At 39.1% G+C, this 14,541-nt stretch overlaps 1 protein-coding gene across 1 annotated transcript in view; it reads right to left on the reverse strand.

Moving 5' to 3' along the window:
- The window catches only part of hsd17b4 (hydroxysteroid (17-beta) dehydrogenase 4), a 116,336-nt gene that overhangs the window by 17,860 nt on the left and 83,935 nt on the right, over positions 1 to 14,541 (reverse strand). Inside the window, exons 18-20 of the mRNA XM_080188965.1 lie at positions 9,682 to 9,751; positions 4,868 to 4,974; positions 4,160 to 4,246 (exon numbers count right to left, since the gene is read on the reverse strand). Of these exons, the coding sequence (XP_080045091.1) occupies positions 4,160 to 4,246; positions 4,868 to 4,974; positions 9,682 to 9,751 (264 nt within the window). The remainder of the gene's footprint in view (positions 1 to 4,159; positions 4,247 to 4,867; positions 4,975 to 9,681; positions 9,752 to 14,541) is intronic.

Consider the following 14,541-nt stretch of genomic DNA (forward strand, 5'->3'; position numbering starts at 1 on the left):
ACAGATGCAATTAGGGCTTTCAAAAGGACATCTGATATGCACCTGAAGAAATAATAAATACAGGGCTACAGGGAAAAAGAGTGGCTGTAGCAGGAATTAAATTGTACTGCAGCAATACAGTATGGCCTCCTTCTGTGCTGTAACAATTCCATAATTCTACTTACTGACCTCCCCAAGTTTTCAAGAGCATTAAAGTTAACCATTTTGAGAGACACTGGAATCACACTTGTGCCTGACACAATAGAGAAGGCAAACTCTCAGTTAAGATTTTTGCCATAAATCAGCAGCTTTTATAGCCATTTACAGCTGCCAGCCACCAAATTAGCAGATTTATAGTATCTTATTTCACAACTTGCCATTGTGGTAAGTTGTGAAGATGGTGCCATTTTACTTTCTAAATTGGACTATCAGTTGAGCAGTGTAAATTAAATTCAATACAGAGAAGTGAGAGATATTGCAGTTGGAGAAGGCTATCAATGTAAGATAGGATACAGAGAAATGTTGCCATGACAATGGATCATAGCCCAAATCACTTATAAAAATATTAAACTTTTAATTTAGACCTGAATTTTTATAAAAGGACATACAAGCCAAAATTTGTTGAGAATTTAAATTCTGTGAATGTAATTCAGTATCTGGCTGGCAAGTTCATGTCTGGGTTATACTTACTACCGAGAGAGGCCATGTAATATTGCATCTGGAGTGTTGTCAAGGAACTTTAGACAGACGCACTTCAAAGGAAGATATGCTATGCAAATATTGAACTTCATTCTCCTGAGGTTGCAGGGATAATGGAGGCTGACCACCATCTCAACAGAAACGACCTCCTGAGAGTTATAGCCCATACTGTGGAAATGATGTGATTTAAAAGAAAGCAGCTCTTGGATGAAAAACATATTTGTTTTTTTCTTTCCAAAAGTACACATGAAAATTGATTAAAAATGAACTGCAACTCTGGTCTGTGTGCTACTATGTTAGTATGTGCTGTGAAAGTCACAGCTTAAGAACATCCACTAGGTATCCCTGAGCTTGCAGGTAAAAAACTTTCTCTCTCTCTCTCATATTGCTGGAAACAAGTCACAAGTCAGCAAAGCAACACTTGAAAAGAGAACTCATCAGGTGAAGGAGCAGTGCTCCGAAAGCTTGTGATTCCAAATAAACCTGATGGACTTCAACCTGGTGTTGTGAGACTTATTACTGCAACTGCCAAAGTCAGTGATACCAAAATCACCCAACTTAATGGCCACAACATGTCACCATCAACTCCTTATGGACAAGTCAGAACGATTCATATACCTTTTTAACTTTTATTTTTGCACTCACTTCTCATTTCTAACTTGTGTGCATGTCTATAATGTTTTATTATTTTGTTTCATCTTTTAGTAACAAATAAACTCATTCTTTCTTTCAAGAAAGCCTGGTTAAATAGCCTCCTTTTAAAACAAATACATTTGGACTGGGAAAAAGTATCCAGGAGGGAAGGAATCCTTTTTAAATTAACCTTGCTGCAACCAACCAAGGGGTGCAAATAAAAGAGGTAAGCCAGGTCTACCCTCCTTACCTGGGAGCGTAACAAATGGGGATATCACATCCTGAATCATAACAAATTGGAGGACCTCACCTGGAGACCAGTTAGAACAATGAAGAGGTACAATAGGAGCTAGAAAGGTAGATACAGTGGTCAGAGGAGACATACAGGATACTAGCCTTAGCTGGGTGGTTATGCTGGAACAGTTTAACATTTGGTTACGTCACAGCTGGAATGCTACTTGCAGTTCTGGCCAGCACTCTGTAAGAAAGGTGTAAATGCAGTATAGAAGATACACAGTAGTTTTCTGAAGACGTTGTCTGGAGGGGAGAAATTTAAGTTATGTGTAAAACTTAAACTAAGCAAGGGTTGTTTTCTTTGGGGAAACAGAGAAGGCCAAGGGAAGATGTAACTGAAGCCTATCAAATTATAAATGGTCTGGATAGAGTGCTTAAGCAGGCTCTACGATTCTTGGTTAAGGGCACATAACCAGGGCCCATAGATTTAAGAGGTAGGATATTAAGGGGAATTCCAAGGGAAATTGTATCACCCAGAGGATGGTGGGATTTCAACTCACAGCCTTAAAAGTGGTAGAGACAGAAATCCTTATAACATTTACAAAGTACTTAGATATTCCGAACCCCACAGGGCTATGGACCAAGAGCCAGACAGTGAGAGTAGTCTGAATGGTTACTTGTTGGCTGGTGCAGATATAACAGGCCAAATCCTCTCCTTCTATGTTGTAAATTCCTATGACTCTATGCTTGAAATGGGCTGCAAACACTTTAATTGTTTTAACATACTATTCAGATAAGTAACTATGGATCGCCCATAACACTACCTATGGTGATTATTTTTATCTTTTCATGGGATGTGCGTGTACAACATTTGTTGCACATCTCTAATGTCCTTTCAGCTGAATGGCTCGCTAGGCTATTTCAGAAGGCAATGACTTGCTAGGCTATTTCAGAGGGCAGTTAAGAGTCACATGTAGGCGAGACCAGATAAGAATGGCAGAATTCCTTTCCTAAAACTGCTACTGTTGAAAAAGGGAGATGTGCAAACCTACAGCAACTTGGAAAGAAATGTTGTTTGAGGGATTCTTTGGAATTAGAGCACATGCTACACATAAAAGACCTGCAAACAAGCACACAGACAATAGATCTTCAAAGATACTGTTTTTTTTAAACAAAAAGCTGGGTGAACAGTGCCTTCACCAATAAAAATAAATTGTTCCTGCCACATACCCAAGTTATATAATTAAGTTCTGATGAAGAGACATCTAGATTTGAAACACTGGTTCAATTCTCTCCCAACAGATGCTGTCAGACCTGCTGAGATTTTTCAGCATTTTTTGATTTGAAAGGTAATAGAGAAATTCATCACGATAGTTTAATAGTTCATGAAGGCATGCTTGTGTGTGAACTAGGTGTTGGTTAGTCTTCTGACCTTTTTACATTCACTAATGGCATTAAACAGGGCCATCTGCTAGTGCCAAACATCTTCAATATGTTTTCTCTCCATTATACTCTTCAATGCTTTCCATGATGGTGATTCGGGCATTGAAATAAGGTATCACATGAACAGGAAGCTTCTCAATCTGAAACAACTCCAGGCAAAGACCATGGTCTCCAAGGATGTACTTTGTGATTTCCTGTTTGCTAATGACTGCACTAGCTGCTGGTTCAGAGCTGGATATGCCCTGGAGCATGGACTTGTTTTCCGATGCATGCACCAACTTCAGCCTCAGAATCAGTACAAAGAAAACCTCGCTCCAGGTAAGTCTAATGTTTCAGTCATGATCAGAATTTGTCAGCAGTGAATAAATTCACTTATCTCAACAGCACACTCTCTCGAACTGTCCAAACTGATGCTTTTATCTTACACGTTTAATGAAAGACCATAAGAAATGTTCAGAAAAGCAAATGAGCAGTGGCTGGAGACACGCTTGGTGCAAGGCATTAACAGAGTGTGGCCATCATTTGTGAAGAAGTGAACATGCATGGAGGAATGCTAAGAGAAATTTACAATTTAAATAACAACCTGGCGGTCTCCTGACTTTCTACGAACTACTGGAACAGAATTCACTGAAGTGGTTAAAGTGCCAGTGAGCACAGTATAGGTACATTATTCAATTTACCAGTTACCTCGTCTAGCAAATATTTTCATTGATTTCATAAATAATGCTCCATGCATTACAATTTAGATGAGGGTTCCATGATTATTAATCTATTTGAAAAGAGATCTTTCAACCACAAACGTTTGGGAACCACTTGCACAGCAATCGTTTGAACATAGTGAGTTGCAATTTTCCCCTACTAAAGGTAGCTGAGTTAGAGCTCAGAATGTCATACTTTACTTTCATATTATCATACAGGAAACAAAATGCAGTTACCTATAATTGTATTTTACACAGCTGTTATGCTCAGGCATTTTCAATGACTACAACTGTGAGCTGAGTGCTCGACGAAAAGAGCAAGCTCCAGCTCACATTTTGAATTAGTCTTTTAGTCCACAACCTGCCAGCTACCATAACAAACCCCAAGAAATTTCAAGGCAGGAAACTTAACTATTCTTTATAATAATAATGTATTATAATAATATTAATTTCATAAGAAAGAAGGTCCTGACCTTTGTCTGAAGATGAATGAGGTTTCCATCTTTCCACATTTTAGTTTCTAGAGTTTGTCCAGGAATAACTGGCTTTGCAAAACGAACCTGCATTGAAAGAATATTACTTTATAACTCCAACTGTTTCATCATTGCCATAAATTCATGTCCCAGATACTATAAAAGAGCAACAAATTTTCTAATAACCCATTAACTTGCATGGATTCCATGTATAATTCAGGCTAAAAAAGTGTAAAAGAGAATATACAAAGATTAAGGAATATACAGGGGTTTAGTACGAGACTATTGATGACGCATAAAAATTGTTGACATGCTGTTAAGTTTATGTGCAGGGACCAGCTGCTTTTTCTATGATCCTTACATACAATGATGATGCACAACTTCTCCAGCACACTCAAAATCGTTAGAAATTAAATACGAAGTGTTGTAAATGTGAAACCTAAATGCAATTATTCTGCATTATCAACCAATAATTTATTTACAGGTCAAGGTAACAGATGATGGCAGGTGGCAAAACCGTAGCACAAGGTCTCTTTAGGTTCTATCACACTTGCCTAAATTTTAACCCCAAAATGAAAAGTGTTCTAATCACACAGTTCCCTCTGAGAATTAGCAGGTATAACAAATATCAAATGCATCAAAGAGCTATATGCACAACCAATTTAGTGCTCAGTGGACAATAGGTTATAAATAATATATACTTTGTACCTTGATGGCTTTGAATTTTGTCACATCATTATTTGCATACTGTTTTAAGACATGCCGTGCAGCAAACCCCATGGAACACAACCCATGCAGAATAGGCTTTTTGAACCCTTCAACAAAGAAAAATAAGTTATTTCAATTTTGCAACGATTTTTATGCATCACAATGCTATCCAAAGAGGGAATTATTTATAATCTGATTATTAGCCAGTGTTCCGAGTACAGAACCAGCGTCAGTTTCCTTGCTTTAACTTTTAACCAGTAACTGTTTTTCAGCTGGAAAATGTTAGCTTTAAGGAGGCCTTTCACCAGGCTGCTTTGTCAAATTATTATTGATCTTCTAGAAGTTATGCATGTTTGTGATTTCCACTATTATATGGAATTCTATGTATTAGTTTAAAATTATTTTCAAACTACCCATTATTTTAAATGGATGGCAATATTTCAAAAATTATTTCTTAAGGTGAAGAATTCTACAAAACATGACAGCAATTCATCCTTAGCACAATACCAACAGGAACACAAAGCAATTAATGAAATAAAATTTGTTGAAACAGTACATCTGAATGATTGGTGTTATAACAGTATATCATTAAGCCAAATCATTTTGTCAGATTCCATATCTTTTGTCATAATTTAAATTAATATTTACATAATTTTAACATTGTAGATTATCAACTGCAGGAAGCGCTTAGAAATTAAGGAATACAATGTGACTCAGAGAATATCAATTTTGGGCAAAACACATTTTAAAATATTTTAATGAAGGTGACATGATTGAAATATTAACTTCTCTGCTTTCTTCATAGATGTCACCTGACCTGACTTAAGAAAATGATAGCAATATTAACAGATCAAACATTTTCAATTGCTTCCTTATTACAGCTAAATGTACAGTTGGTGTACATTTGCTAGTGCTCATGAGAGTTTAAACTAGCTTGCCAGGGCATGGTAACCTGAGGCATTGCTCAGATTGGAAGAAAATAAAGCAAGTAACAGGAGGTAGAAAAGTAGCAAGTGTAATTAGAAGGCAGGCAAAACATAGGCGAGCATCAACTAAGCTTAGGACATGGAATAATGTTAAAATTAAGGGCACTCTAACTGAATACACATAGCATTCTGGTAGATGACGCACAGGGGTAAATGGGTGTGGTCTAATTTCCATCAGTAAATTGTGGCTACAGGATGACCAAGACTGAGGACTGAATATTCAAAGAAATTCAACATTTAGGAAGGATAGACAAAAAGAAAAAAGAGATGGTGTTGCACTGATAATAAGGGTTGGGATCAGTACATTAGGAAGGGAGGATCTCAAATTGGAAAAACAATGGGGAATCAGTTTGCGTTAATTAGTAAACAGCAGAGGGCAGCAAGCATTAATAGGAGTTGTTTGTAGGTCACCAAACTGTCACGGTAATATGGCACAATATCAATTAGAGAAGCAAGTAGCATGTGTAATATAGCAATCATGGGCGACTTCAATCTGCATATAGACTGGTTAAACCTAATGAGCACTAATGTTGTGGAGGACGAGCTTTGGAATATATTAGGGGTGGTTTTCTACAACTGTATTTTGAGGACAGACTATTTTTGATCTAATTACGTAATTAAAAGGGCAAATTAATAATCCCATTGTAAAAGAATCTTTAGGAATGATGGCCACAATGTGGTAGAAGTTCACATTATGTTTGAAAGTACAGTTGTTCAATCTGAAGCCAATGTATTAAATTTAAACAAAGCCAATTACAAAGTGTGAGGGGCAAACTGGCTGAGATGGATTGGGAAAATACAGTGAAGGTATGATGGTACATAGCCAATGGATAGTCTTTAAAGGATTATTACATAATTTAGAGCAACTATACATTCCTTCAAGGCACACAAGGAATACAGCCATGGTTAACAAAAGTGTCCTCATCAATGAGTCACTGAGAGCTAACATACAGGTGCAGCAAGCAAAGAAAAAAGCTAATAATATGTTAGCCTTTATCACAAGACGATTTGAATGCAGAGTGATGACGTCTTGTTTCAACTTTATAAAATCTTGGTTAGGCTGCGCCTGGAGTATTGTTTGTAATTTTGGTTCTTTTGCCAGGACGAGTATCACTGCCACAGAGGGAGTGCAAGAAAGGATCATCAGACTTTGATGGTGGGATTGTCCTTTGAAGAGAGATTAGGGAATCTGGCCTTCATTCTCCAGAGTTTTGATGAATTACAGGAGATCTCACTGAAATCTACAAAATACTTAAAGGGTAGATAGTATGAATGCAAATAAGACGTTTCTCCTTTGGTGGAGAGTCTAGAACCAGGGGACACAATTTCAAAATAAGGGGTAGCAACGAGGAGATCAGAATTTTTTTACTGAAAGGGTTGTGAACTTTTGGAATTCTCTATGTGGAAGGTTACTCACTGAGTATGCATAAAGCAGACAGATACAGGTTTCTAAATCTCAAATGACTTATAGGGTTATGTGGATAGTGTGCGAAAATGGTACAGAAGTGAATGATCAGCTGCGATCATATTAAATAGTGGAATGGCCTACTCCTGCTTTGTTCTAACATTATCAGGAAAACGGGCAGTTTTAAGGGATCTATATTTGTATTAATAAATATTAGAAATAAGATATGGATGTAAGTGGGTTTAATTTAGTAGGTAAGGGGAGTAAATCTCTAGTTAGGTTCATGCAAGACAAATGTGTGGGGTTTGGTCAGTTCAAACTTCATTGTGGCATCTCCCCATTTAATGGTAAGATCAACGAGGATCATAACAATATATCTGTTCTTTTTCACTGCTCATGCCTGACCAAAATGTCATGCTCACCAAGTGATTCTAAATGCAGTGCAAATAAATTCAACGCGGTTAAATGTCAACTCATTTCCAATAAAATTACTGTTCTATCCTATGCAAAACCTAACACATATAGGTTTTATTCTTTCACAAAAAATGGCATTTCAACCCTATCTTCACCTCTCAATGGCGCATGATGCACCATAAAAAGATCCTGACCCTTCAACATGCTATTCAAAATATAATTTTGTACTAGATGAAGGCGATTCAACATTTCTACCGCTTATTTTGTTGCTGAACAGTGAAAAACAAACAAGATTAAATTTGTTATTTTAGTGTCTGTTTCTAACTGATCATACAATAAACATCCTGAATTTACATGCCTCCTAAATCCCATCACAAAGGCAACATCTTAGCGATATAGGAAAATTAATTCAACTAAATTTGACCAAAATCATCCTGTATGTTATTTACGAATTTAGTTTAATGTTTCTATATATTCAGCATCACAGAGATGTTTAACTTCCAAAGTAATATTTCCCATCTCCCCTCAGTTCATATAAACTCTCAGCCATGTCTTTATCCTCTTTATTCACAGCTTCTATGTTCTCTTGGCTGACCTCCCATTTTCCACCCTCCATGATTTTCAACGCATCCAAAGTTCTGCTTCTCCTAGTTTACACATTCATCTTGTGCTTGCTGACTTATATCTGCACCCAGCATATAATGCCTCAAACCCAAAACACTCATCCTCATGCTCAAATCACTTCAGGATTTGGCCTCTCTGTAACCTTCTCCGGCTCTACAATTTTCCAAACTCAAATTGTTCAAATTCCATTGTCTATTTAACTAAAAAGATTGAGAAGACTGAGCTTGCATCCTAATTTTTACCAGAACATATAATGTTCATTTATAGTCTTCCAATTTCATCTGGATTCTGGTTTTGCAGAGTCGTGGATGAAGTGTGATCTGAATGCAAGAGAAAAGGTGAGAATAGTTGCCCTTTATACCATGGCAGCATTCTTTTACCATGGTGGCTAGGAGCCCTCAAAACTAAAATCGTTCAAAAGCTCAACCAATAATTGGAAACATATTCGATACATAGTAAGGTAATTGTGGTCGTTCAAGGGCAATCATCAGAGCCACAGAAAATTGCTGCAGGGATTCCACATGGTAATATCTTCAGTTAAACCATTTCAGCTGGTTCAATGACTTCTGCTTCATCATAAGGTCAGAAAAATGGCTTTTTATTGATAATTCTGGTGTTCAGCCCCATTAACAAATTCCTCCACTAATGAAGCAGACTGTGTTAACTTTGAGCAGGGAGTACTGTAGTAGCAAAACATCACACACCATCCAAATCAGGCATGCATCACCATTCCTTCATCAATACTGGGTTAGAATCCTAGGATTCTCTATCTAACATTGTGGGGATACCAGAAACAAAGAGACTTACAGAGATGGAAATAAATAAGTGGCCTTAGTAATACTGTGATCAAATATAACTTGAAGGTTGCGAACAGCCTGATTCAGTCTCAGGCAGTTGCCAAGAACAGAGGAGTGGGGTGGCGAGGAAGCAGCGGTTCTGTAGCTGGTCTTCCTGATAATGAATTGGAGATTTCTGCTCATCCATTACTGGGTGTCAGGTAAGAAGTTGAATGATTTAGAAACAATGCAACAGTCAGGAGAGGTGGTGTTGAGCTGGAGCTGGGTCACATCTGTGTACAACAGAAACCATTGTTGTCTTTTTGGATGATGCTGGCCCAGGTGCAGCAAATAGATAAGAAAGCAGAGGGTACTAAAGATTGTTCCTCGGAGGATGGCAAGAACAGGAAGAAATGCCATTTCAGGTTCTATGGCTTTGACTGGGTAGGTAAATAATATGATCAAATAACAACAGGAATATGGGAACCCTATTAATAAATTACTGTAATTTTATCGTAATTCTCTACCTCTCAAATACACAATAAAATTAGTAAACAAAACATTTATTTTGATAAAAATATTACCCATTTTAATTTACCAACCAATTACCTCCGAAAGCAGCAAAATTTGGATCAATGTGCAAGGGGTTCCTGTCTCCATTCAATCGATACAAAGCAGCCTATAACACACGGAAACATATCTTTACTTTAAGTTAATAGATAATTGTAGACATTTTTATAAATGTTGATCACATACAGCTATGCAGCAAAAAAAAATTCAACTCACTTTCTAAAATCAATTAAACCTGGTAATATTTATATTTTAAATTACACACATGCAACCCAGAAAATAGAATTCTGCCAATGGTCAGCACTTTGTCTTTAAGCTAGTATTTTATTTCAATTTTCATGGAAGTGGCTAAAATTGTCTACCACATCAATTAAGTTCTCAAACCTTACTATGAAACCATGTTAAAATGGACCCTTTTTCTCCTCGATTTTCACTGATTCTTTTTCAGAACTTTGGACATTTTCCTAAGTTATAAATAGCCGTTTATTAGTACCAAACTTGAGCAGTACGAATAAAAGACATTTTTGCCTTGTATTCAACAGAATAATCACACTGATATGGCATTGGTATTCTTGCGATTGTCCTGATGACTGGAAGGCAAAAAGCTTTGACAAAATGCATTTTTTTCAGCAATACTTTATAAACGCAATTAAATCATTGATCAACACACAATGAAGTTCACATAACTGTTTATAAAATAAATACATTTTATCAAAGTTAGCAACTAAATGTTACAAAGTGCTACAATTAAAAAAAAATTCTACCAGTCCAGTTTCCAAAACTGAAAATTTAGCACTGAGATCATTCACACATTGCACATTGACACAAAGTTTTTGAAGGACAGAATTTGAAGGTTATGGGCTGATTTCCATATACCCAATGGTAAAGTTACTGTAGGCCCTGGAAACTCATTGGCTCACGTTCTCATGGGAAGAAAATCTCCAGATGTGCAACCACAATTTCCTGCAAATTATCTTCTGAGTGCTGTTATCCACTGGGAATACATAATCAGCCCTCTTGTGCACGAACCTTCTGAGAACTTTAGCAGCATTGCTGAATTAAAATAAAAACCTTATTCAACATTTTTTAATGAAAGGGCATCAATCCGAAATGTCAACCATTTCTCTCTCTGCAGGTGGTTCCAGATCTGCTGAGTATTTCCAACATCTGCAGAAGCATGTGAAATGCGAAGTTTGATATCAATGAAAAGTTATTAGGACTAGAGGCGAATAGAGGGATATTTTGTAGATACCATGCGATAAATGATATACATGTTGGGTGCACTTTTCACAAAACTGCACGGATTGCTAGATGAGGTGAAAAAGACTGTGTGAAACACACTGGCTTTACAGATGCCTTTTCTCGATAGATTTAACAGCACTTGGCAAATTTCAATATGCTAGCAAGAATCTCACAGCCAGCTGGAGGGGCAGGACCTAAACACACTGGCAACACTGAGATTCTGAGATTAAGGTTCAATCCCCAGGGACATCAGGACACCCCATTCCCCCACCAAGTTTGAGAACCCCCACAAAATGGAAACATGGCTGACCCCAACCCTGACCCCACCCCCCCACCTTCATACGCAGAATGGGAACCTGCCCTGACCCCAAAATAGAGGGTAACCTCCCCCCCCCGTATCAGAGTCCCTCAATGTGATTCTTGGCACTATCCCTCGACACTATGTGGGCACCAAGAGTAACGCCCAGCCTTATCTCTCAAACCCATGGGTCTGCAGGACCTCCGCAGCCTCGGTGTCATCGTCACGACTAGAGATTCGTGCTGACATGAGGTCACTCCACTCGGGGAGAGGGTAAGAGGCACAGTGGTCAGGTGCTACAGCATGAAACTCTTTAATAAAATGTTCAAATATGTTAATGTACTAAAATCAAGTTGCAGTGGGAAAGACCGCAAACTGAGATTTCATCACTCACACAAATCCCATTTTTGGCAGCTCTAGACATTTAGCGGCCATTATGGAATTTGCAGCTATCAGGGCCACTAGACATTGAAAATTTAGAAAATCAAGGTGCCATATTTCACATTGTCACACAGGGCATTGCTTCAACATGCTGGCAATGCCAGACTGCACTGAGATCAGGGCAGCACCTTTAAAGGGCAATTAACTTCCTCCGCAGCCCACCCCAAAGATCCTGGGGGCTCCTCTCCCCGCCCCTGATCAGAGCCAGCACTTCTCTCCTTCCGCTCTCCAACTCACCCCCCCAACAGCCATCACAGGCATCTCCTGCACCTCCGTTCACACTCAGCCACCAACAGAGAAATATTTATGTAAATGAATTCCTGCAATGAGGCTTCTATTGGGTTCTACCCCTTGGCACAGGTTGGCACTGCCAGGTTGACACTGCCAAGTCAGCATGGGCATGATGGTAATCTGGTAGTGCCAACCTGTGTCATTTCCAGGACACTGCCTAACTATGACCCTTTCCCCTGGGGGCTATACTCACTTTTATGCTCCCGGGGGATTTCCACGATAGACAGCACTGATGGGGAAGGGCTCAATATCTGATGGGGGAGGCATGTTAATCATATTGAATTTATTGAAATGCATATGAATCAGGTTCACACCCATAATGAGTGTGAGCCCAATGATGTAGCCGACAAGGGGTGGGGAAGATTTGATGTTGCGATCTTGCCAGTGGAGATCTGCAACTTCTGGGCCTTGAGACCTGCTGGCATTCACTCTGTGGGTATGCTGGCGTTGGACTGGCGTAAACACAGTAAAAAGTCTCTAAACTGTCTGTGCTTTATATGCTCTGTCTGAGGCCAGAACTCTCCATTCACCTGACGAAGGGGCTAACCCCGAAAGCTTGTGAGTATATTATCAAATAAAGAGGTTGGACTAAAACCTGGTGTTGTCAGACTTTTTACGGCATTCACTCAGACAGCAAACATATACTCAAGATCGCCTCCATCATCCACTATAAACAAACGATTACAGCCTTCAGAATTTGATGCTGTACAAATAAAAACATTACTGATTAGGGATGGCACGGTAGCACAGTGGTAGCAATGCTGCCTCACAGCGCCAGGGACTCAGGTTTAATCCCAGCCTCAGCCACTGTTTGTATGCAGTTTGCACTTTCTTCCCGTGTCTGCGTGGGTTTGTCCGGGTACTTTGGTTTCCTCCCACAGTGCAAAAATGTTAGTTTGATTGGCCATGCTAAATTAACTCTAGTGTTGACCCGAAAGTCGGGGGATTGGAAGGGTAAATGTGTGGGGTTATGGGAATAATGTGAATGTTTCGGTGCAGGCTCGATGGGTTGAATAGCTTCCTTCTGTTCTGCAGGGATTCTATGATCTTAGCAACAGGTTTATTGTGGTACTACTGACAGTAAAACAAAGGGCATATGCTATGGGGAAGAGTTATTGAAGCATACGATGCACAAGTCTGCACCTTAGTGAAACAATGCGAACTGGCACATATCTTTGGAACCGCAAAGTGCAAGGGCTGTGCTGTATTGAAGTCATTTAGAAGCTATTTGCTTTCAGGTAGAGCCTCCTGAAAAGAACCAATGACAGTTTTTATATGTGGTTGCTGGGAAATCTTTAATGGTTAAAGCTGCCTTTTTACCCGTTTGGAAAAACTGTCATTCCATTTTTGAACAATGTATGATAGTGTCTCCCGAGAACAGTAATAGCTGCTTCCAAAATAAATATGTAAATAGCTGTCCAAAATGAGAAACCCAGCAAAGACCAAAACATTGATTAAATTTGTTACTTTAATTTAGAATATCTTTGCATGGAAAGTGCAAATTACTCAAGTCTTCCCTTGTGAATATTTGAAGCATGTACATATGCAGAATGCTTCGTATTTTATGTTCATCCTCAGTTTCAAGCCTCTTTGTGCTTTTTTTCTCTTACAGATTTCCCTGTTCTCAGGCTGCCCTTTTGTGTTAATCTCACTTTCCATTTATGTGTTAATCTATTTAGCTGGACCTTGCTGGTTTTGAGAATGCATTTATTCCATATGCCCAACACCAGCTAGAACGTTCCTCTAGGATTCTCTACTAGGCTGCTGCAGCATCAACAAAATCCCTGGAACAAGGGACGATCACATGAGTGGACAATTAAAATGTTTGGATCACTTATATGCCAGAAAGCTATATAAAGCCCAGCACCTGCAGTTAACTGGTGGCCCATAATGCCACAGGTCGATAGAACAAAAATCACAGTTTACTACGACTATCTAGAGTTTACACCAATCTGTTACCATAGCCATGGAGCCAATCAGGAAAACCTTTGAGGAAATACAAATCTTTATCATGTTTCTCACACCTTCCATTAAATGTTGAAATCTCCTCAACCCCACCACACCCCCCCTCCCCCCTCGGCAACTTACCTGCTTTAGTTGTTCACTTATTTCATTAATTTAGTCCTTTTAAGATGGTGTATCTGGTTCATGTTATGGAATTCTCTCATTTTGAGACTAAGTGCTGTAGTGAATGGGGGAGCATGGCATGTTTCTCATTTCGGCAGCCAGCGGAGAACACGCAAATCTTCTAGTCAGGACCTCATTAAATATATGCCGGGCGCTTTATGCTGTATTCAGTGGCAGGGCAGGCCTGGATGGTATGAAGACCACCATATTGTCCAGGTGCCATATTGGGAAGGCATCCAACATCCCCGACCCACCATTGGTGAAGATGAAGATAGATTTCTGGGAGCACACTGGGACCAGAAGATGGACCTCCTGCAAACAAACACGGATCTCCTGGAATTTTTTAAGGCTGGAAAATGGACACCCTCAAGACAACTAATCTGGCAGGTCCAACAGAAGATGCCCCCCCCGACCTATAACTGTGGCGTTCCAGGGCCCAGAATTACGAGTGGCCTTCAGGTTGAACTCCAGAAGCAGCTCCAGGCATTGTTCTGATGAGT

This window comes from Carcharhinus amblyrhynchos, chromosome 5 (genome assembly GCF_965287045.1).
Source record: "Carcharhinus amblyrhynchos chromosome 5, sCarAmb.v2.hapA, whole genome shotgun sequence".
Lineage (NCBI taxonomy): Eukaryota > Metazoa > Chordata > Chondrichthyes > Carcharhiniformes > Carcharhinidae > Carcharhinus > Carcharhinus amblyrhynchos.